At 41.9% G+C, this 23397-nt stretch overlaps 2 protein-coding genes across 7 annotated transcripts in view; both read right to left on the bottom strand.

The window, feature by feature from the left end:
* Window positions 1-6878, bottom strand: part of stox1 (storkhead box 1) — a 31707-nt gene extending 24829 nt beyond the window's left edge. The window contains exons 1-6 of one of the 3 annotated variants that reach the window (XM_086092748.1): window positions 6816-6878; window positions 6044-6130; window positions 5762-5844; window positions 5218-5302; window positions 4930-5018; window positions 3252-4383 (exon numbers count right to left, since the gene is read on the bottom strand). The gene's annotated coding sequence lies outside the window, so the exon portion shown is untranslated. Of the gene's footprint in view, window positions 1-3251; window positions 4384-4929; window positions 5019-5217; window positions 5303-5761; window positions 6013-6043 lie in introns of those variants that run through there. The other 2 variants (XM_086092750.1, XM_086092749.1) reach the window with 2 other exon arrangements.
* A 2728-nt stretch (window positions 6879-9606) lies between these two features.
* Window positions 9607-22973, bottom strand: ccar1 (cell division cycle and apoptosis regulator 1). 4 transcript variants are annotated; one of them, XM_086092744.1, is made up of 26 exons: window positions 22939-22973; window positions 21829-21999; window positions 21157-21341; window positions 20910-21074; window positions 20428-20460; window positions 20130-20320; window positions 19871-19997; window positions 19521-19655; window positions 18653-18842; window positions 18412-18556; window positions 17988-18143; window positions 17679-17904; window positions 17199-17312; window positions 16814-16980; window positions 15945-16155; window positions 14803-14886; window positions 13479-13667; window positions 13204-13395; window positions 12650-12889; window positions 12439-12571; window positions 12157-12239; window positions 11864-12007; window positions 11666-11786; window positions 11412-11594; window positions 10763-10968; window positions 9607-10296 (listed from the first exon to the last, which is right to left on the bottom strand). In XM_086092744.1, the coding sequence occupies exons 2-26, from the start codon at window positions 21944-21946 to the stop codon at window positions 10228-10230; spliced, it is 3807 nt and encodes a 1268-aa protein (XP_085948870.1). In that variant the 5' UTR covers window positions 21947-21999; window positions 22939-22973; the 3' UTR covers window positions 9607-10227. The 4 variants fall into 4 exon arrangements, with proteins under 4 accessions (XP_085948870.1, XP_085948872.1, XP_085948873.1 ...); XM_086092746.1 differs by having other exon boundaries at window positions 11864-12004; XM_086092747.1 differs by having other exon boundaries at window positions 18412-18544.
* Window positions 22974-23397: the final 424 nt, after the last annotated feature.

The following is a 23397-nucleotide window of genomic DNA, read 5'->3' as shown; positions in this document are numbered from 1 at the left end:
GAAAACCTAGAATTGTTTTATTGTACATTTAGAACAGATATACAATTTGTGAATAATCGTGAGTTAACTAGTGAAGTCGTGCGGTTAGTTACGATTAAAAAATTGTAATCACCTGACGCCCCGAATTTCTTATAATCTTTTTCATTATTATTATTCATTCACTGCCATTGACGGCTATAAAAGTCAAAAAATTATTTTAACTATTTCAATTAGTTCAACATTTTTTTTTTTTTTAAACAAGAGTAAGAAAACCTAGATTTTTTTATTGTACATTTAGAACAGACATCAAATTTGTGATTAATCGTGAGTCATGCGATTAATTAAGATTAGAAAAAATTGTCGCCTGTCACCCCTAATTTTGAATAATCTTTTTTTAAATGAATTTATGGCAGTGAATGAGTTAAATAATATCTTCCTTCCCTCCCCGAAGTGCAAAACCCGCCCGACTTGAATGCAGTTTTTTTTTTATCCAACTATTGTTAAGCCGCCTGAAACGTGACACTGGCTTCAGTTTTGGTGTGCGGCGGTGTACCGTTGCATTAATTTGTCAAGCAAAGGAAGCGTCTCATCCTTCATAGATGACGACACCGCAGGGCGGGAGGGGTTATCGTGAAGGCCAGCGAGGTGCCTTTACGCCGGGGAACGCCCCGCAGGCACCCTGTCAAAAACAAGGGTGCAACTTTCTCACAGTGAAAGCCAGTATTCCCTGAGAGGTGGAGGGAAAGGGGGCGGGGGTGTGGGGGGGGGGGGGGGGGTGCTTCCTCGATAACACCACTTTACAGTGCCACTCCACAGGAAGTCGACTTCTTGCGGTGAGGTCCTCGCCACGAACAGGGGCCCCTCTCTCTCGGCGCACTGAGCCGTGAGGGACCCGCAAAAGGAGCCTCTTATGTATCAATTACCTAAAATACCAAACAGGCCCGAAGAGGGTGGTTGACTTGTTTGTTTGATTGTGGCGACCAGGGCATTTCTGGCAAACCTCTCCCGCTGAACAAAGTGCGAGAAGGAGATTTATGGACCCCAGAGGGCATGTAAGGGATCCTTTTTGTTGTCGTTGCACATATTACAATTCATCACCATGCGATGGCAATTTTTGTGTCTAAATGCCTTTCTTTGCCATATAGGGCAGCGCAGTGCTCAGATTGCCGATGCGGGAAGTGGAACAGATGCATTACAAATATTTGCTGCCCTTGAACAGCGGCGGTCCCCAACAGACTCCCCCCCCCCCTCCCCCTGGGAAAAGTTTTATTTTAAAATCGAAGCAAGGCAATTGAGAACATATTCTCATTTGCAACGTCGACCTGGGAGTCAAACAAAGCAAAAACAACAACAAACAATGACATTAAGATGAGCCAGAAGAGTTATTTGATTTACTGTTGCTTGGAGTCATTTAGGACAGAAAATTGGAAAAGATCAACCGAAAGTCATCCAGACTTTGGGAACGAAGAGCTTAATAAAACTGCAGGAGTGGAGCGTGCGGGTGGTGGTATGCATGGTGAGCAGGGGGTAAAGATAGGCCAAAAATAGTCTTACTAATAAGTTTTATTCGCCAAGTATGGAGCAGTGAAATTTAGAGTTTAGAGAGGGCCAATTAACAGGAAAGTACAGTTCATAGTCGTGAGGTTTCCATCCACCCATCTTTATTCGAATTTTCAAGAAATGTGAACATAAAACTGAATGGAACTGCTAGAAATTCGAAAAAGGGTCAAAAATTCACAAAAAAAAAAAGAAGTTTTTACGCTTGGAGTGGGTGGATTTTGAAGCTTATTACAAACAGGAAAATGCACATTTTTATGCAGCCCCTTAATTAAAACGCTGCACACAATCAACCTCGTTCTGTTCTACTTCATGTGGATTAGTTTCCTATGTGTTGTCCAAATAGTGGGTGGGATGACCCGAGACAATTGCGTGGCCTACTAAATGCCGACTCCTGACAGAGTTGAAAAGGCGACAGCGGGCTGTGTTTGAGGGACGGGGGATCGGCTTTTGTCATGGTAAGTACGACTCTGAACTTTTGACATGCACATGGGACGGAGGGAGTGATTAGGCAAAGTGCTGAGTGATGAGAATGGAGATAAAAGGAGAAAAAGAAGACAAGGGTTCGAGGTCGAACCAGACAGCGGCGGGTCATGCATTTGGTTCCTGGTTTTTCCAGGTGGAACTGAAATGAGATACTAAATATTTCATGTATTATTGTGTCAAAGTTGGCAAAAACACGTTTTGCTCTAATCAACCAATCAGAGGACTCTTTGGCCCTTTGAGGACTAATTTGAAATCTGAATAGTTACACTCACGGTCCCATTACTACTGTAATATATTTTTAAATGGAAATTACATTGAACAGCATTACTTATTCTGAAGGCCCTGGATAGATTATATTCACATGGCAACACAACAAAAATCTAACACTCGAAACAATCACAATGACTATTACCCGTTTACTAGTGAACCAAAGTAACTTTTCTGCCATATTCTAATTTATCAAGCCTTTTCCGAGTGTTCCTGATCATGTTTAGACCAGCAGAGAAGGCCTGAACTGACCCCAAGGACTCATTTACATGGAGCACACGATCAGTTCTTTTTCTTTTTAAACTAACCCCGTCTGGAGAGTGTGACCCCGCATTGAAACGAGCGGATTGTCAAACCCGCGAGAGCGCAAGGCCTTTGATATTAAGGGGGCCCCAACAAAAGGGCTTCTGTTGCAACCTGGGGAGTGGGCTTACCTGGCCTGCTCTGCGCCGGCTTTTCGTTTCACACATCACATGCATACGCATAAGCTCGCAAGTGCAAAATCTCTGTGTGTTCCCTCAGGATGGGGACAAATGAGGTTTGTTTGTCAACTATTCGGCGTTGAGCGGCGGGACAAAAGCAGTCACATTAGCAAAGTGCCGGCTGACAGATCCTCATTGTTCTCAAGGAAATGATACAGACAAGCTGCAGGCACTGCACAGAGATGCTTCCTGTGCCTTTTTTTTTTTTTTGTTTCGTGGTGGGGTGGAGGAAAAACATGCATTTGCAGGCCATTATATTCACACCATTCTACAACACTGAGAGGGATTTATGTTATTTTCAAAATAAAACCTGATAGGAACGTTACAATTACCTTAAAAAAATGTCAATGGAAAAATCCATTATAAAATCAAGTATATACAAACAATTTGAAAGATTTCCTCATGGGTAAATTCAAAAAGTAATAACCTCTTAAACATAGACAAAGTGAGAGAGAGAGAGAAAATGAGGCAGATACTCACAATTGGTGGCTCACTGCAGCAGTGGAATTCTTTCCAAGCTCCCGGGAAGGATTCTGATGACTGATAGGCACATCATGCGAGTTATTGAACCCGAGGTCTTTCAGTCACGGGTCACATTCTTAGCCACGATGATGCCCGCCCGTGTTGAAGCCAACCTGTCAACAGATCTTCAAATAAAGTATGTTAGAAAAAAGAGGTCACATGCATGTTACAACTTTAGCGACTACCTCACTCTGCTGGAGACATGTGGCGTTACATTGCAGTTATTGAGGACACTAATACAAATTCTCGATTACCTTACTTTGCTAAGCAAAGAATGCATTTAAAAGAAAATAATAATTAGACAACTTTTCTGTTACATGCATAAGTAAAGAGGCAAACACGCTAAAGGCATGTGCATAGCGTGTTGGGCCAAAAACAGTTCAAATGGTCAAATCAATGCAAGAAAATACCCCCCAAAAATTGTGTTTATTCAACACGGTTTTAAACAGTGGATGGAGTCTTATTTACAAAACAAGTCAGCATGACTCTTGTGGAATCCAAAGTTATCGTCATTTAAATATAGTACATTAGGAATTCTCTCGCAGATAAATAGCATCGGCATTGCCCATTAGAAAAAAAAAAAATCTCATAATAGCACAACTATCACACAAACTGGCACAAGAGATGGCAAAAAAAAAAAATGTTAGAAAGTAAGTTCATGACAAAACATTGTGAAAAAAAAAAATGTACATGTCCATAAAGGAACAAATTCATGAGTAAATCCACATAGGGAGTTGAAACAAGGTCCAAACAATTAAAATAGCTTTTGTAAATATTTACAAGTGAAGACAATGGAGGGTTTTAGGTCAGTTATTATGACAGCAGAAGATAAACTTTTCCCCACCATGGACAATGCAAAAAAATAAATAAAAAATAATCATGTCAACAATCAAACAAATCTGTGGGTTTAAAGGTTTGGGGCTTTTCCTATCAGTTCCTCTGAGGTTTTATTTGTTTTTAGCATTGCATGGCAGGCCACTCTCATATATGACCCACGGGCAGCAGAATTACCGCCGCTGATTTAGGAGGTTTGTTCTTCAGCGCCGTTCATTTGAAGCGGCACACTTTCCTCCTCATTTCCATCTTGAGTCTGAGGTGAGAACAAAAAATAAGATTGTGTCATGTTTTTGCACAAAATCAGTTGGGCTACAACAAGTTTGGTAATAGAGTACAAACACTTGATTATTACAAGTAGTTTCATGTCTTTGCAAATTACTTGATTTTAAATTGTGCTAAATAAAATTGAAATTGTTATTCATATTTCAGGTAACTTCAAATTGTATTCCATTACATCACATTTTTAAAATTGTAAAATACAACTTGACCCCAGTTTCCACAAATATATCCATTATTATTAAATTTATTACTGCTAAATTTCGAGGCGTGTCTGCTGTGTTGTGACTGGAATTCCCCCATGTAAGGGGCGGTCATTAATTGAGAATTAAAAAAAAAAATGGTGGCATTAAAGGAACTTTAAATGAACTCAAAATTAATGCACTTATTTTGACACCATTAGTTAAGATATATGCTATTTGTTACTTGCATACAAAGGAAAATGTGCATGCTTTGAATTCTGAAAATTTCGCATCCATCTCCCCTTCAATAGGGTTTAAGCAGCGCAAATGAAGCAGTCTACCTTGTCCTTGAAATCTTTTGCCGATTTTCGATCATCTTTTCGATCATCTTTGCGATCTCTTCGCTCTCTGTCATCTTCATCATCCTTGTCTGAAGGTCAGAAAATGAAATGTGTCAAAGTGGAACATATTGAATGCAGTGCCAGAAATGACATGATGTCAACAAAAGAAGCCTCAGAGAAAGTGGAAGTGGAATCCATCACAGCTTCAGAGTGGTGCACGATTTCTCATCATTGGCCACAATTTCAGTTTAATGAGATGTCCAAATAATTGAACAAAAAGAACATTACCATCATCGTCATCTTCGGCCTCCATGGGGTCAGACTCGTCCGCGTTGGCCGTGCTGCCGTCATCTCCGTTCTCTCTACAAGTTTGCTAATAGAGTACAAACACTTGATTATTACAAGTAGTTTCATGTCTTTGCAAATTACTTTATTTTAAATTGTGCTAAATAAAATTGAAATTGTTATTCATATTTCAGCTAACTTCAAATTGTATTCCATTAAATCACATTTTTAAAATTGTAAAATACAACGACCCCAGTTTACACAAATATATCCATTATTATTAAATTTATTACTGCTAAATTTCGAGGCGTGTCTGCTGTGTTGTGACTGGAATTCCCCCATGTAAGGGGCGGTCATTAATTGTGAATAATAAAAAAATTGTGGCATTAAAGGAACTTTAAATTAATGCACTTATTTTGACACCATTAGTTAAGATATATGCTATTTGGTACTCGCATACAAAGGAAAATGTGCATGCTTTGAATTCTGAAAATTTCGCATCCATCTCCTTCAATAGGGTTTAAGCAGCGCAAATGAAGCAGCTTACCTTGTCCTTGAAATTTCTATCTTTTGGGGATTTTCGATCATCTTTGCGATCTCTTCGCTCTCTGTCATCTTCATCATCCTTGTCTGAAGGTCAGAAAATGAAATGTGTCAAAGTGGAACATATTGAATGCAGTGCCAGAAATGACATGATGTCAACAAAAGAAGCCTCAGAGAAAGTGGAAGTGGAATCCATCACAGCTTCAGAGTGGTGCACGATTTCTCATCATTGGCCACAATTTCAGTTTAATGAGATGTCCAAATAATTGAACAAAAAGAGCATTACCATCATCGGCATCTTCGGCCTCCATGGGGTCAGACTCGTCCGCGTTGGCCGTGCTGCCGTCATCTCCGTTCTAATTAGACAACTTTTCTGTTACATGCATAAGTAAAGAGGTAAACACGCTAAAGGCATGCGGATAGCGTGTTGGGCCAAAAACAACTCAAATGGTCAAATCAATGCAAGAAAATACCCCCCAAAAATTGTATTTATTCAACACGGTTTTAAACAGTGGATGGAGTCTTATTTACAAAACAAGTCAGCATGACTCTTGTGGAATCCAAAGTTATCGTCATTTAAATATAGTACATTAGGAATTCTCTCGCAGATAAATAGCATCGGCATTGCCCATTAGAAAGAAAAAAAACAAAATCTCATAATAGCACAACTATCACACAAACTGGCACAAGAGATGGCAAAAACAAAAAATGTTAGAAAGTAAGTTCATGACAAAACATTGTGAAAATAAAAAAATATGTACACGTCCATAAAGGAACAAATTCATGAGTAAATCCACATAGGGAGTTGAAACAAGGTCTAAACAATTAAAATAGCTTTTGTAAATATTTACAAGTGAAGACAATGGAGGGTTTTAGGTCAGTTATTATGACAGCAGAAGAGAAACATTTCCCCACCATGGACTTATTTTGACACCATTAGTTAAGATATATGCTATTTGGTACTTACATACAAAGGAAAATGTGCATGCTTTGAATTCTGAAAATTTCGCATCCATCTCCTTCAATAGGGTTTAAGCAGCGCAAATGAAGCAGCTTACCTTGTCCTTGAAATTTCTATCTTTTGGGGATTTTCGATCATCTTTGCGATCTCTTCGCTATCTGTCATCTTCATCATCCTTGTCTAAAGGTCAGAAAATGAAATGTGTCAAAGTGGAACATATTGAATGCAGTGCCAGAAATGACATGATGTCAACAAAAGAAGCCTCAGAGAAAGTGGAAGTGGAATCCATCACAGCTTCAGAGTGGTGCACGATTTCTCATCATTGGCCACAATTTCAGTTTAATGAGATGTCCAAATAATTGAACAAAAAGAGCATTACCATCATCGGCATCTTCGGCCTCCATGGGGTCAGACTTGTCCGCGTTGGCCGTGCTGCCGTCATCTCCGTTCTCTCTACAAGTTTGGTAATAGAGTACAAACACTTGATTATTACAAGTAGTTTCATGTCTTTGCAAATTACTTTATTTTAAATTGTGCTAAATAAAATTGAAATTGTTATTCATATTTCAGGTAACTTCAAATTGTATTCCATTACATCACATTTTTTTAATTGTAAAATACAACTTGACCCCAGTTTACACAAATATATTCATTATTATTAAATTTATTACTGCTAAATTTCGAGGCGTGTCTGCTGTGTTGTGACTGGAATTCCCCCATGTAAGGGGCGGTCATTAATTGTGAATAAAAAAAAAAATTGTGGCATTAAATGAACTTTAAATTAATGCACTTATTTTGACACCATTAGTTAAGATATATGCTATTTGGTACTCGCATACAAAGGAAAATGTGCATGCTTTGAATTCTGAAAATTTTTCATCCATCTCCTTCAATAGGGTTTAAGCAGCGCAAATGAAGCAGCTTACCTTGTCCTTGAAATTTCTATCTTTTGGGGATTTTCGATCATCTTTGCGATCTCTTCGCTCTCTGTCATCTTCATCATCCTTGTCTGAAGGTCAGAAAATGAAATGTGTCAAAGTGGAACATATTGAATGCAGTGCCAGAAATGACATGATGTCAACAAAAGAAGCCTCAGAGAAAGTGGAAGTGGAATCCATCACAGCTTCAGAGTGGTGCACGATTTCTCATCATTGGCCACAATTTCAGTTTAATGAGATGTCCAAATAATTGAACAAAAAGAACATTACCATCATCGGCATCGGCATCTTCGGGCTCCATGGGGTCGTACTCGTCCGCGTTGTCGTCATCTCCTTTCTCGTCCTGTGACTCTTCCTTCTTCACAACCTTCTCATCGCTCTAATCGCGTACGCAAATCAAAAGTGTGTCACAATAAACAATTAAAGCCATCAAAGTGCCAGCTATGCATGACTCGCCTTCCTCCTCTCAACCTCGTCGTCCTCCTCGGGAGGTTTGATTTCTGGCTTTTCAGGTTCCTTGGACTCTTCCAGCTGCTCCTCCACTTTTAGCTGCTTGGTGAGTCGGGCGATCAGCTGCGACTTTAAGCCCTTGGAGCTCAGAGTGCGACAGTCGAGCTCCTTGCGCAGGTCGTTAACCTGCGGGGGAGCGTTGAGAAATTGAACGTCATTAGTTACACAGTGGCAACCAAATTGGCTTTACCAAGTTACAAGGACGGGCAATGTACCAGTCCGCCTGTCACAACAATCACAAAGACAAGAATGCTGACTGAGGTGGAACTGGGCTTCACTGTAGCAAGGCTCAAATTGAGTCAGAACATGGTCCAGCTGGAGGTCTGACACAGAGTGTAGCTTGCAACTAAAAACTAACCGACCATGACAAAGTTCTCACGACCTGAACTGTCAGCTGCTGTTCAATCGTCTCTCTAGCACGGTGGCGTGGCCTTCTTGCGCTGTGACATTTTTATGCATCCGCGCAAAGTAGTTAATTGTGCTTAATTTGTAACCTCAAAATGTCACTTAAAATAAACGTTTATATCAATAAATACACTACATTCAAAATGTTATAGGTCAAATTAAGCTCCATTTTATGAGTAATGCAAAAGTCAATCCAAAAAATAAAAATACTGATAAAGAATAAGCCAACCCCAAAAAATTCTTTACAATAGTATGTTTAGGCCCGCACTAATCTAAACACGGCATGCTGATTAATATTGCTTTTGTGGAATACAAGTTAAGCCTCTAAAGCTACTTATTTTTAACTATCTCATGTGGTGGCCATTTTGCCACATGTCTATTGAAAATGACATCAGAGTTGCTTAGGTTACAGCCAATCACGGTTCAGCATCGGAAACCGTAACTTTTTTTCTTCTATGGAAAAACCCATTATAAATTCAAGTATATACAAACAACATAAAATATTTCCTCATGGGTAAATTCAAAAAGTAATAACCTCTTAAACATAGACAAAGTAAGAGAGAAAAAATGAGGCAGGTACTCACAATTGGTTGCTCACTGCAGCAGTGGAATTCTTTCCAAGCTCCCGGGAAGGATTCTGATGACTCTGATGGGCACATCATGCGAGTTATTGAACCCGAGGTCTTTCAGTCACGGGTCACATTCTTAGCCACGATGATGCCCGCCCGTGTTGAAGCCAACCTGTCAACAGATCTTCAAATAAAGTATGTTAGAAAAAAGAGGTCACATGCATGTTACAACTTTAGCGACTACCTCACTCTGCTGGAGACATGTGGCGTTACATTGCAGTTATTGAGGACACTAATACAAATTCTCGATTACCTTACTTTGCTAAGCAAAGAATGCATTTAAAAGAAAATAATAATTAGACAACTTTTCTGTTACATGCATAAGTAAAGAGGCAAACACGCTAAAGGCATGTGCATAACGTGTTGTTCCAAAAACAGTTCAAATGGTCAAATCAATGCAAGAAAATACCCCCCAAAAATTGTGTTTATTCAACACGGTTTTAAACAGTGGATGGAGTCTTATTTACAAAACAAGTCAGCATGACTCTTGTGGAATCCAAAGTTATCGTCATTTAAATATAGTACATTAGGAATTCTCTCGCAGATAAATAGCATCGGCATTGCCCATTAGAAAGAAAAAAAACGAAATCTCATAATAGCACAACTATCACACAAACTGGCACAAGAGATGGCAAAAACAAAAAATGTTAGAAAGTAAGTTCATGACAAAACATTGTGAAAATAAAAAAATATGTACACGTCCATAAAGGAACAAATTCATGAGTAAATCCACATAGGGAGTTGAAACAAGGTCCAAACAATTAAAATAGCTTTTGTAAATATTTACAAGTGAAGACAATGGAGGGTTTTAGGTCAGTTATTATGACAGCAGAAGAGAAACTTTTCCCCACCATGGACCATGCAAAAAAATATATAATAATAATCATGTCAACAATCAAACAAATCTGTGGGTTTAACGTTTTGGGGCTTTTCCTATCAGTTCCTCTGAGGTTTTATTTGTTTTTAGCATTGCATGGCAGGCCACTCTCATATATGACCCACGGGCAGCAGAATTACCGCCGCTGATTTAGGAGGTTTGTTCTTCAGCGCCGTTCATTTGAAGCGGCACACTTTCCTCCTCATTTCCATCTTGAGTCTGAGGTGAGAACAACAAATAAGATTGTGTCATGTTTTTGCACAAAAATCAGTTGGGCTACAACAAGTTTGCTAATAGAGTACAAACACTTGATTATTACAAGTAGTTTCATGTCTTTGCAAATTACTTGATTTTAAATTGTGCTAAATAAAATTGAAATTCTTATTTCAGGTAACTTCAAATTGTATTCCACTACACATTTTTTTTAAATTGTAAAATACAACTTGACCCCAGTTTCCACAAATATATCCATTATTATTAAATTTATTACTGCTAAATTTCGAGGCGTGTCTGGAATTCCCCCACGTAAGGGGCGGTCATTAATTGTGAATTAAAAAAAATGGTGGCATTAAAGGAACTTTAAATTAACTAAAAATTAATGCACTTATTTTGACACCATTAGTTAAGATATATGCTATTTGGTACTTTTACTTTTTAAGTACTTGATACAAAACCAGCCTACTACCTTTCTCATCACCGCCGTCAGCCCTTTGACCGTGTCTGTCAGAGTCTTGCAGGTCTTGGTGAAGTGTTCGTGGTAGATGCTCTTCTGCTCCTCGGCCTCCTTTAGCGTCTTTTCCGTTTGCGTCAGAGTGCTTTTCGTCTCATCCAGCTCCTTTGACAAGGACCGGTTGTCTTGATCCAGTTGCGCTTTCACCTTGGCGTCTTCCTCTGTCATGAGCATCGAAGAGGACATATTGTGAAAATTTGACTTTTTTTTTATGGCTTCTTTACAAATAGCTGGAGCAGTGATAGCCACACACAAATTGTGAAATTAAACCAACTAAATTTTTATAAGCAGTATTAAAAGAATTACAGTGGTTCAATTATGAAAGACTATTGCTGAATTTCCAACAGTTGGCATGCTGACATATGCCTAGATAGCATCCTGAGAAAAGAAAAGAAAAGGCAGATCAATAAAGATCTAATTTTGTAGTCGGGTAGGCAATGTGCCAGTCCACCTATCACAGCAGTCACACAAACAAAGAATGCCAAATGAGGTGGAATTGGGCTTCAGTGTAGCAAAGGCTCAAATTGAGGCAAACCATAGTCCAACTGGAGGTCTGACACAGAGTGTAGCTTGCAACAACAAAAAACATTCAAACAGTATTTACCCATCTTGGCGTCCTGCACCATGAGCTTGTGTTCGATCTCCTCTCGCGCCTTCTCGCTCTTCTCCAGCTTCTGCATCAGGCTGCCAATGTCCACCATGGCTCCGTTGTACACGATCAGATTGCTGGACTCGCTGGTTTCTGAGCGAGCACAGGATTTGGGAGCAGGCAGTAGTTCTCTGTTGCCTGAGAGGACGTTTAATATTTCACTTTATATACTGTAACCCTTGTGAAGTAAGCATCACATTTTAGCTCACCTAAGGGATTTTCCATTTGTGCTTCGGTTGGAGAGAAATCCGGCTCATCCTTCGGCCTGTCTGTTAGTTTGCGGTAATAACACGACTCTCTCACCACCGGCTTGTTCAGCAGCTTCTTTATCTGAAAAAGACAAACGTGCCATGAGAATGACAGACTTGAGTGTTTGCAGTGGCCAGACTGAAATGTTCTTTGCTCACCTGAGCACGTGAAAGGTGCAGCCCAAGCGTGTACAAGATTTCCTCTAGGTCTTTCTCCAGCAGGTAGCCCCAGTGACTTTGGTCAAAGTAAACAAACGCCATCAGCAGCTCCCTGTTGTACGTGACCATCTGCTTCTTGTCCTGCTGGTAAAACAAGCCACCGTATTCAACATTCATTCAGTCATTTTAATTTAAAGCGGACATACAAAGGAAAATGTGCATGCTTTGAATTCTGAACATTTTTCATCCATCTCCTTCAATAGGGTTTAAGCAGCACAAATGAAGCAGCCTACCTTGTCCTTGAAATTTTTATCTTTTGGGGATTTTCGATCATCTTTGCGATCTCTTCGCTCTCTGTCATCTTCATCATCCTTGTCTGAAGGTCAGAAAATGAAATGTGTCAAAGTGGAACATATTGAATGCAGTGCCAGAAATGACATCATGTCAACAAAAGAAGCCTCAGAGAAAGTGGAAGTGGAATCCATCACAGCTTCAGAGTGGTGCACGATTTCTCATCATTGGCCACAATTTCAGTTTAATGAGATGTCCAAATAACTGAACAAAAAGAACATTACCATCATCGGCATCATCTTCATCGGCATCTTCGGCCTCCATGGGGTCGTACTCGTCCGCGTTGGCCGTGCTGCCGTCATCTTCGTTCTCGTCCTCGTCACGTGACTCTTCCTTCTTCACAACCTTCTCATCGCTCTGCTCGCGTACGCAAATCAAAAGTGTGTCACAACAAACAAATTAAAGCCATCAAAGTGCCAGCTATGCATGACTCGCCTTCCTCCTCTCAACCTCGTCGTCCTCTCTTGATTTCTTCACTGCTGGCTCATCACCATCTTCGTCTTTCTCCTTCTTTAATTCCCGCTTTTCCGGCTCCTTCTTCTCGGCCTCTTTTTTGACCTTCTTCTCCTTCTCTTTCTTTTCATCCTTGACGGGGATTGCAGCCAGGGCTTTGTATATGCGGTAACCAAAGTCTCTCTGCAGCATCTCGTTGAAAAGCTCGGCGAAGAGAGAAACCTGGAGGACAAAACTGACGCTCTTCATCCATACACAAAGCTGGTGTCTCGATGAGGAATCTCCTACGGATTGCTGAGGAGGTGGACAGCGAAACGCGATTGACACCATCCAAAAAGGTTTGGATTTGTCTACAGCTATCACAAAATGGCAGCAAAGCAATTTTTTGCCCTTTAGACAAGGCTATGCCACTCAGTTCAACATAATCCCTTGGCACCAAAGCATTCTTTTTATATTAGACATGACAAACAGAATAGACAAATGTCAAAACAAAAGTCTGCAGGTTGACTGTAAAGTCAATTGATAGCAATTCTCACTTCAAAAGACGTCTCCTTGTTGTCCTCCAGCCTGTAGTCCAACAGCACACTGAGGGACATCACACTGCAGTCAAACTTGCCGTTCTTGGCGGCCCAGTTGGGGTGAACGAGGATGGTGGGCTCATCAGGGAGGATGTAGCGCCTTTCCCGGCGTTGACGCTCTAGCTCCTCTTGCCTCTTCCTTTCCTCCTCCTGGCAGAGAAGAAAAAGAACCTTTCATCATCTCATACTTATCACAAATGAACCAAAAGTTGGCGGTGAAATGCCTCGCGTACCTCTTTGTCCTCCTCGGTGCGACACGGCTCTTCTTCCTCGGGAGGTTTGATTTCTGGCTTTTCAGGTTCCTTGGACTCTTCCAGCTGCTCCTCCACTTTTAGCTGCTTGGTGAGTCGGGCGATCAGCTGCGACTTTAAGCCCTTGGAGCTCAGAGTGCGACAGTCGAGCTCCTTGCGCAGGTCGTTAACCTGCGGGGGAGCGTTGAGAAATTGAACGTCATTAGTTACACAGTGGCAACCAAATTGGCTTTACCAAGTTACAAGGAGGGGCAATGTACCAGTCCGCCTGTCACAACAATCACAAAGACGAGAATGCTGACTGAGGTGGAACTGGGCTTCACTGTAGCAAGGCTCAAATTGAGTCAGAACATGGTCCAGCTGGAGGTCTGACACAGAGTGTAGCTTGCAACTAAAAACTAACCGATCATGACAAAGTTCTCACGACCTGAACTGTCAGCTGCTGTTCAATCGTCTCTCTAGCACGGTGGCGTGGCCTTCTTGCGCTGTGACATTTTTATGCATCCGCGCAAAGTAGTTCATTGTGCTTAATTTGTAACCTCAAAATGTCACTTAAAATAAATGTTTATATCAATAAATATACTACTTACACTGCATTCAAAATGTTATAGGTCAAATTAAGCTCCATTTTATGAGTAATGCAAAAGACAATCCAAAAAATAAAAATACTGATAAAGAATAAGCCAACCCCAAAAAATTCTTTACAATAGTGTGTTTAGGCCCGCACTAATCTAAACACGGCATGCTGATTAATATTGCTTTTGTGGAATATAAATTAAGCCTCAAAATCTACTTATTTTTAACTATCTCATGTGGCGGCCATTTTGCCACATGTCTATTGAAAATGACATCAGAGTTGCTTAGGTTACAGCCAATCACGGTTCAGCATCAGAAACCAGGTGAGCCCTTAGGTAGTGTGGCAAAATGGCCGTCCCGGAGTGGGATAAAATGGGTGGATTTTGCAGATAATTTGAGACTATATTTGCAATCTAACAATTTATAATATAACCGTACTTATCAATTGTTAGACATTTAAATGCCAATTAAGGCCTTGTTTTTAGAATCATGCTGGCTAGGACCCTCTATTTTAAAACCCCAGTGGAAAACTTTCTGCCGAGGGAAAAGATATCTGGTCATCATAAGGTTAAAATGGATTCTAATGTACGTTGAACTGATATTGTAATAGCTATCATTTATACTGTAGCTATCTATTGCTAAAAGTGACAGCAAAAATGCCATGCTAACAGGGTTACTTTTGTAACACTTTGGGAAAAAATGAATACCACCAAGTGCACTTTAACGTTACCTTCATTGATTTCGGATCAAGTTTGGTCCAGTGAGTCGGGATGCACACGTCCTTGGATTTGTCACCATCCTTATCCTCTTCCTCCTTGAGAGAAAGTCAACGAGTCAGAGAAAGAGCGAGGGAGAAAGAGAAGGGACAGGACAAATTCAGCACGTCGCTTGTGATCCTCTGAAGATTTCAAGTTGATCCGTGCAAGATCACAAATGTCTTCTAAAAAAACCAAACAAAACTAAACAAAATCTCATTCTAGTGAGCTTGACTGTGCTTTAAGTCCACTGCTACTGAGGAGTACACAAGGAAGCTCTCTAGTTCTTTAAAAACCAGCTGCCAATCAAACAATCAATCAATCTGTGGAAAACAAAAAAAAGGTAAAATAAATTTTAAAAAAATCAAAATAAATGGAGGTGTATCTGCAGGAGATCTGGTCTCCAAACGGAGTGAGCGCAGGGTTGGCCCTAACAGCTACCGGCTTTGCCAATTATGGGGGATTTAAGGAACTACATATGACGTTCATAGTCCGAATGGAAAAAATAATAATATAGAAGCCAACAAGAAGAACAGACAAGGAACACTCGACTTGGGGGGGAAGGTTCTCGTTTCCCAATCAAATTGGTGTGAGAAATCATATGAAAATAAGACATTTCTACAACAAACACATTATCAGCATGCAACTGACTCCACAGATTCCAGCAGTAATCCAGTTGCGCATGCCAGCGTTGGGGGAGAACAAAAACTGGGCACTGGTTGAAATTTAGAGATTGTTTAAATTATCAGGAAAGAACAGAAGCAAATGAAATCGATTCGACCCAGATTAGCAGCAATTTAGACAAAAGCTGGAGGCTGTTTTACCAGTTGCAAAGGGGAGCGTACACAAACACAAGCTAGTCTCACTGCTTCCACTGTGTGTGTCTGCTGGATGTGGGGGAAGGTGCCGAGTGCTGATGGTGGCATGGAGGAGAAGAGGAAGGGGATAGGTGGAGTAGTAAACAGAGGACGCCTAGGTGAGGTTGGAATGGAGTAGTAAACTCCGTGTCCATGTGTTTTGTGTGTGGCGTGAGGTGAGGTGTGTGTCTTATTTTTGTAATTCCTGTGCCTTCCTGTGAGAAGCGGAAATGAGAAGAGAGGGATTAGCGGTTCAGTGCCTGTTCTCCATCCGCCTCCTTTCGCTCGGCCGACAGCTTCTCAGCCAGCTGCTCCCGGAGTCGCCGCGACAGCACCTCCCACTCTGAGCGGGTAGGAAGACAATGCCAAACATCCGGAAGAAACAAAACCACTGTCTCCACATGAGCGGGGACTGTCCGCCCCTTGTGTGTCTCCTCCGGCCGGTGATAGCGAATCTCTGCAAAACGATACCTGTCGCAAAGGAAGAGGGTGCATTGGAAAGAAACATTCTGGTCAGGGCAAAGCACAACAGGCAAGCCTGGCTAGGGCAAACCTTCTTTAGCTACTCCTGCCTTCACTCCCCCTCCCACTTGGAGTCACCAAAGGACCTTATATGTCATTACAGTGACCCCCTCCCTCACACAAATCACACAGAGGGGCCTGGTCTGCTGCTTTCCAACGGTTGTCATGGTGATGGGAGTCAGTCGACAAACATGACATCACAGCCTATATAGCCCCCCCCACCCCACATTATTGAGCTCTGCCTTTTACACCTAGGATACATTTGAATGTGCAAACAAGAAAAGAATATGAAAGCCAGTTCAATAAATATTTAAACACAGACAATAGAGGAACACAAGAAAAAAACAAAAGTGACGGCGGTGTCGTCTGGTCCATGCTACTGCTTCCAGCCACAGTCCCGTGTGTTTGGTTTGTCACCACGATGAAGTGTGTGCGTCAATTTAGAGAGTGTGACAGAAAGAGAAAGGCAAGACGACCACACACAAAAGGGCAATACAATAAAGGATAACAAATAAGTGGTAATAAATTAACACCACAAAGTATATTCAAATAATTTGTGAGCTTCGCACTTACAAACAAAATGACAAATGAGAAGGAGAGTTCTTACCACTGAGTGCACAGACTAAGATCTATGCCTGTGAGTGCCTTGCAACAGCGTATAGCTGTCTTTATGAGGACTGAGGGATCCTTCTCTGGCTCGGCTCCGTCCAGAGAGGGAGACCAGTGGCCACCGATGGCCATGGCCTCGTCTTTGCCTCTCATTCCCACTAAAAACTGAAGACGTAAAAATTAGACAGGGTAAAGAAGAGAGCCAAAGAGTGAAGGTAAGACAGAGACGAGTGATAACAGATTATAGGTGATGTGATGTCATTCTTTCTCCTAACCGGCCGTGCCGATGTGGTACGTTAGTTCTGTTTTGCAATAGACACAATGCACTCTTGATTTGTAAAATGACCCCAAATGTTAGACATTCTCTTTTCTTTTAGGGGTACCTTGATGAGCCTTGCGGGATGCTGGAAGGAGTCTCTGACTTCCTGGGAATCTTCTGCGAGGGCACATGACTTGTGATATAACTCCTCTAAACTAGGGTTAGCTAGCAGCATCACCTAGCGGAGAGAACAAAAACACACAGAACGGTCCAATATCACTATCATTGTGTGTAGTCACAAATATGTAGCTTGCTTATGGCTCCTTTGTTTATTCAGTTATTAATGGCTGGATGGGATGCATGAATGAGGCCACCACTACTATCATGTGACCAAAACATGAACATGCTTTTTCTTTACAAGCCTTGCAGATCTAAAACTAGGAGGACTGAATGTTTGAGAAACAATTTCAATTTCATTTGTTTTTTAATTTTCAATAAAAAACGAACAACTGTAGAATATGCACCTGTAAGTAAAACATTTTATATTAATCCCACTGCCTAAAATGTCAAGTGAGGGCGTTTGAGAATCAGAGATTAGGTCTACCTTAGCACTGTAAGTGTGGTTGGCATCAGGCGGATCGAGCACAGCTGTATTTTTGACAAACGGATCCACCTCCTTGTGCAATATGTGGAAGTTACATGCGTTGCTGAACTGAAAAGACCGCGTCAGGGGGAAACCGTCCACCCAGGTGAAGGCAGCGCCAAAAAAGTCACTGGGAATATACAGACTCTGATAGCGCCGCCTCAGCTCCATCATGTCACAGCTTGAACTGGGGGGGGGAAAAAAGGCACGTTACATCTTCCGCACTGCTAAATCTCCTGCCGTGATTCAGTGCATCGGCGTTCCACTCACGTGTCCATACTGAACTTTGAAAACTGCACCGTGTAGCGAGGGACAACCCTGCGAGGGCGCCGCGGTGAGCGCTCTCGTCTCGGGGAACGCTCTCGGGAGCGTTTGCGCACGGGCGAGCGTTCTCTCGAACGCCTGCGCTCGCGTTCTCTGTCTCGGCTAAAGTAGTGAGAGAGGGAGACGCTTAAAAAGTGGCACAAGTACACTGATAGCATTTAATAGTTATTTTCATAATATTGCAAACAGTAGGCAGTAAGATACTTTTGAGTATTAAAAAAAACAAGCCATTTTCTATGTTTTCTCAAATGGTCTGCCTAAAATAACATGAAAGGTTCATTTTTTACTGAAAACCTCAGTCTGCTGCAACCAGGAAGCACTTGTGACATCAGAGTGAGTCGGTCTATAAAGTTTGATTAACCGCAATGACCTGCGATCCTCTTTACTGCGGAGGATGAGCTCAGGGGGACGATCGTTGCGAGGAGGGAAGCGTGGCGGCGGCTCAATCCGTCTCACAGGCTGCGGCTGTGGCATGAGTCTCACCGGGGGCTGAAGAAGACCCCCTGGAAAAACATCTAGAGAACATTGTCATACTGGTTTCGGCAGCGAAAGGCACAAATTTGATTCAGTTTTATTCGGACGTGAGCCGACACTGGTGGAATTTGTTTTACCTTTGGGAGGCGGTTGTGGCAGCAGAGGCTGAGGCGGGTTTTGGAGGAGGGGGCCGAGCGAGGCGGCAGACAGCTGGGCCTGCAGTAAGGAGGGAGGGGGGGCCGGGGGCGGAACACTGAATGTGGTCGGAGGCGGTAGCGACTGGAGGATGGGGGGAGCTTTCATCATGTTGGGCGGTGGAGGATGACTCTAGAAGAGAAAAGAAGATAAATAAATCTAATTTGATAAAAACTAACGATGTCTGTGTGAATGAAAGCAGACTCCATCTTGAGGGGTTTGATTTCATCAATTTAAACTGCCACACTTAAGCTGTATGATGATCAAATAAGAGGAAGGTTTTACCAATCAATGAGGCTTGCTTCTGATTTTCCATTAATTGTCTAATATTACAGCTTTATATTAGAAAATGCTGAAACATAAATTGGCATCTCTTGCGAATTTTAAACAAATTGGTGTTGGAATCGCAGAACTTGAAACCAAAGAATTCCAGTTGCTGATATTTAATATACTATAAAAGTAAGGGTCAAAACACTCACGCTGTTAAAAAGGCACTGATTCCATCTTATTGCAATCATTTCTACTTTGATAATACGAGACGGAACATCTGAAAGAAAATTTAAGTTATTCAAATACACACATACATTGTATGGTATCTAGCTAAAGACAGCACTTAGCAAAAACATAAAGTCATGTGTCCATGATAAGGAGCCATCAAGAAATTTTGGGTTAAACTGCCAAAGCAAATATTGTTGAGAAGAGATCTGTGATTATGGTTGAAGTTAAAAATGGAAGCAAATGATCAAGCGAGCAGAAGAAAAGCGTCTCAAGGACGACAGCAAGTGTGTGATTGAAGGTCTATGTGGTTACATTTTGTCTGCCGTCCACTGCGGGGTGAATGTCAGAGTAGCGCAGCTGTATCCCTGGCTCATTGTAAAGGCTGCCCAGCTGTTGGGAAACTTGAGGTAAAGGCTGAGGCTGCTGCTGATGATGCTGATGCTGATGCTGGGGACGGATTGAGAACAGAACAGTCAATCTGCAGCAGAAACAGGATTGGAGGAAAAAAAAATCTAATCTGGGGAGAAGAAGCCCCAAAACATGTTAAGACTTGCAGGGTTCAACTCTCATTCAGTGAAATTGTTCAGACCCGAGACTGGATGGGAGGCATCTTCACACATTTCTAACAATCGTCTGCATGTACAAACTGCAAATGCTCTCACCGACTGGTTTGTGAGCTGAGGTAAGGTCTGGATGCGCTGGGCGTTCCACTTGAAGGGCAGGTTGGCGTTGTACACGGCCTCCACCAGCACTCTGTCGCCCACTTGTGGCGTCTTCCCTTTTACAGCGCTGGAAGTGGACAAACGAAAAACATTCGGTTCATAAACTGATATTACTGGCTCCTCTGTACTTTCAAAGAACATTTACGACAAACAGCTTGAAGCAACAAGATTTATTTAAGCTCCTTGTGTTCTCTTTAACCTGAGCTGAAAGAAGACATCTTCGTCCACGAAGCCGAACGTATCGTGCAGCTTGTTCACAACGCCGGTGAAGACGCGCTGCTTCTGCGGCTGCTGCTGGTGGCTGGAGCGCGGCGTCGGGTACGACACGGTGATCTGGGCCGTCTGCTGGGGATTGGCCAGGCTCAGGCTCGTGGGCAAAGTCAGTGGTGGCTAAGGGAAGGCGAGGAGAAGCATTTCGACATGTCTTGTCATTCAAGGCACAGCCAGATGAATATTAAGAGAGGATTCTCATTCCATTGCAGATTATTCCATGTTACCTGCGATAGCAGTGCCGGTTGAGGCTGTGGAAGCTGAGACAAGAACCCCCCAAAAAAATGGCGTTAACATTGAACAGTAATCAGGAATGAGTGTCATAATTATGGGTGACATAACTGATATGTTTCAATATTACAAAAAATTAGAGGGCTTGCATAATTACAATGTGCTGCATTTTTGTAAAATGGGTGACGTCCCACAATAATATATTGCTTTAAACTGAGTGTACTTTAAAAAAATCAATACAGACAAAACACTACATCCATCCATGTGTTGGTGTGTTGCTTTTTCCGTCTCGCTGCAAAGCATACTGGGATAATAAAAAAATAATTCTAGTGAGCATTTGTTGTGAACTACTTTTTAACATGCATTGTGGAACATAACTACAAAATGGCAAAGTCACTATAGGGAGTGCACCAGTTGTACTTGTTAAATTAGATTGTCCCTTCAGTGTGCTGAGTGTGACACAAGGAGCATGTTTCACCTGATGAGGCACACTATATAACGGCTGTTGCAGCGTTTGCTGCGGGGGAGGCTGCTGCTGCTGCTGCTGTTGTTGTTGTTGCTGCTGCTGCTGTTGTTGCTGCTGCTGCTGCTGCTGCTGCTGCTGCTGCTGCTGATACTGCTGGAGCGCCGAATTGATCTGTGACTACAGACACGTGCGCAGCTGATAAGACACAAGTGTGCTGTTTGATACACGTCTGCTACCAGCTTCCTGTGCTGTGACCGACCTGCTGCAGTGCGGCGGCGGCGGCAGCGGCCGCCGCTGCCGCCTGCTGTTGCAGAGCGGCCGTCTGCTGGGACAGCTGATAGTTGGCAGAGGATTGGTTGCTGAGAGAGGCGGCTGCCAAGGCTGACTGCTGGGAGTAGACGGCGGGGGAGGCTCCCAGGAGGGAAGGCTGCTGCACGCCGAGAGCTGGGGGACGGAAACAAAAGAAATCTTGGCGGGGCTCTCTATATATTCCTATAAAGAAAATTATTAAGCTGTTCAAGTTAATATTTTAGACTATATACAAATAGGGTGTGTAAATTCTGTAAAATGTTCTATAATTCTTGATCCTTGTAGTATTTTGCTAAAACAATGTCCCAGACATATTAAGACAACTTTTTTTGTGTGGGGGGGAAAAGTTAAAAATCTCACCTTTAAAACCTATAAACATAATTTTTTACACCCGGACTCATTAGTGTAATCACTTTTAAGATTTAATTAACTGTATTGCTCGTGTTGTATTGTCACAGTAAGCTCAGTTTCCATCACACTTTAGCTGTTTGCCAACACTGGTACGCTTCTGTGGTGGTAAACACACGTGATGTTGCACATGATGGTTTCAACTGTGACTTTTGAGGTACCAGCGTAACTTCAAACATAAGATCAGGAAGAAAATCTGGTTTATTATACTCACAGTGCAAGTTGATGTCAAGAGACTGGGCCGTGTGGGCCGTGTGTCCCGGCTGAGACACGGCGGTGGTGGCAAACTGAGTCGCCCAGGGCGGATTTTTCTGTCCCCCGAACTGGGCCATGACTCACTCGGGTGAAAGCTCGTCTCCACTCGCCACCGTCTTGCTGCTTATCCCTAAAAATAATAATAATACATTTTTAAAAAATCAACAAAATGCTATGAACGAATAAAGTACTCACATGGCTGCTTAACAATTAAAATAGCTAAGTATCATAACTACTCACTGTCCTGTTTCTTTTCAGAAGCAGTAAAGCACACAGTGCTTGCAATAATAGCGAGCCGCACACTTCCAGGCAGAACGCAAACAACTAGAACTAACAACGTGAGCACACGGGTCAAGGGCAACTTCACAATGCGCTTGCGACATATTTCCACCTTTAATTTAACAAAATACGTAAAAAGAATTGAACGCGAATCACTTAACTCAGGCTTTGAAGCGCTTTACTATGACTAAACGACTAAACATAATTTGCTGACGGGTTATAATTTTTGAATATTGCACTTGCTATAAATAAAGCTGTGTTTAAATAGCAACTGCTGACACGGCAAATCCCGAAAGCTATCGGGCTACCCTTAGCCACTTTGAAATAGCAGTCTGCTAACGCACAGTGTATTCGGGCTACCCTTAGCCACTTTGATATAGCAGTCTGCTAACGCACAGTGTATCAATTAAAGGTTGCCAATACAGAAACGCATTCGTGTGTTTAAATCACCGCGGTTGTATGACCGAGGTTTGTCTTGCTCCAACTATGTTTGAAGTTCAGACTCACTATTATTTAGACAAACGCCACACGGACCACGAGGAAGCAATTAGCATTAGCTTTAGCTTCGTGGCCGGAGTAGCCTCGTGCAGGATTTGTTATGGAGGCCTCGGTTAACGATTTGCTGACACTAGCAGCTGACTCGTTGTCACTAATGTTAAGCACGCGCAACGTAACCATAGTAAGAAGCCTAGTGGAAAAATAAGTCACGTCGACATCTAGTGATAAGTAACGAGAGCAAATAATGAGTTTATGTTTGATATTTAACGAGTATCATTGCAGCTTGACTTACCGCTGTCCACTGCACCCGGCCGTCAGAGAATGAAGACGAGCACTACGCATGCGCGTAATGAAGATAATTTTTTTAATTTGATAAATATTACTATAATAATTTACTTTATTAAAACATACAGTAATTACATAAATAAATAAAATGTTTTCAGCCCACTTTGCAACTATTGAAGGGACATTCTGCTGCTACCCGTCTTGGCCACCTGAGGGCAGTATATGACAGACAGCCTGGTTTGCGTAGTCTTGGACCCCCGCATACTCGCGGTTCGGCACCCGTGTTTTGATTTGGGTTTTTTTGGGGGGTGGGGTGGGTATTATGGAGGTTTATCAGTGTTTTTGAATATTTTATTGGCTACAACAACAAAACCTCAATACATTTGAATATATGTCAATTATACGCAGACCTCTGCTGTTCCAAAAAGAATCCTGTTAAAATCCCAAACCAAATGAAAATACTCCA

This window comes from Leptonotus elevatus, chromosome 13 (genome assembly GCF_054856555.1).
Source record: "Leptonotus elevatus isolate MCC_2025b chromosome 13, RoL_Lele_1.0, whole genome shotgun sequence".
NCBI lineage: Eukaryota > Metazoa > Chordata > Actinopteri > Syngnathiformes > Syngnathidae > Leptonotus > Leptonotus elevatus.
This window is presented reverse-complemented; position numbering and strand designations above follow the sequence as displayed.

What these genes read in the sequence shown, in the direction of transcription:
- ccar1 (XM_086092744.1), bottom strand. Translation starts at nt 21,946, where the DNA reads ATGGCCCAGTTCGGGGGACAGAAAAATCCGCCCTGGGCGACTCAGTTT. An exon ending in AACCGGCACTGCTATCGCAG is followed by an intron (nt 20,321 to 20,427) that starts GTAACATGGAAT and finishes GCCTTCCCTTAG; the next exon opens with CCACCACTGACTTTGCCCAC. An exon ending in ATAAAAATTTCAAGGACAAG is followed by an intron (nt 12,008 to 12,156) that starts GTAGGCTGCTTC and finishes TTGTTTTACCAG; the next exon opens with CAGGACAAGAAGCAGATGGT.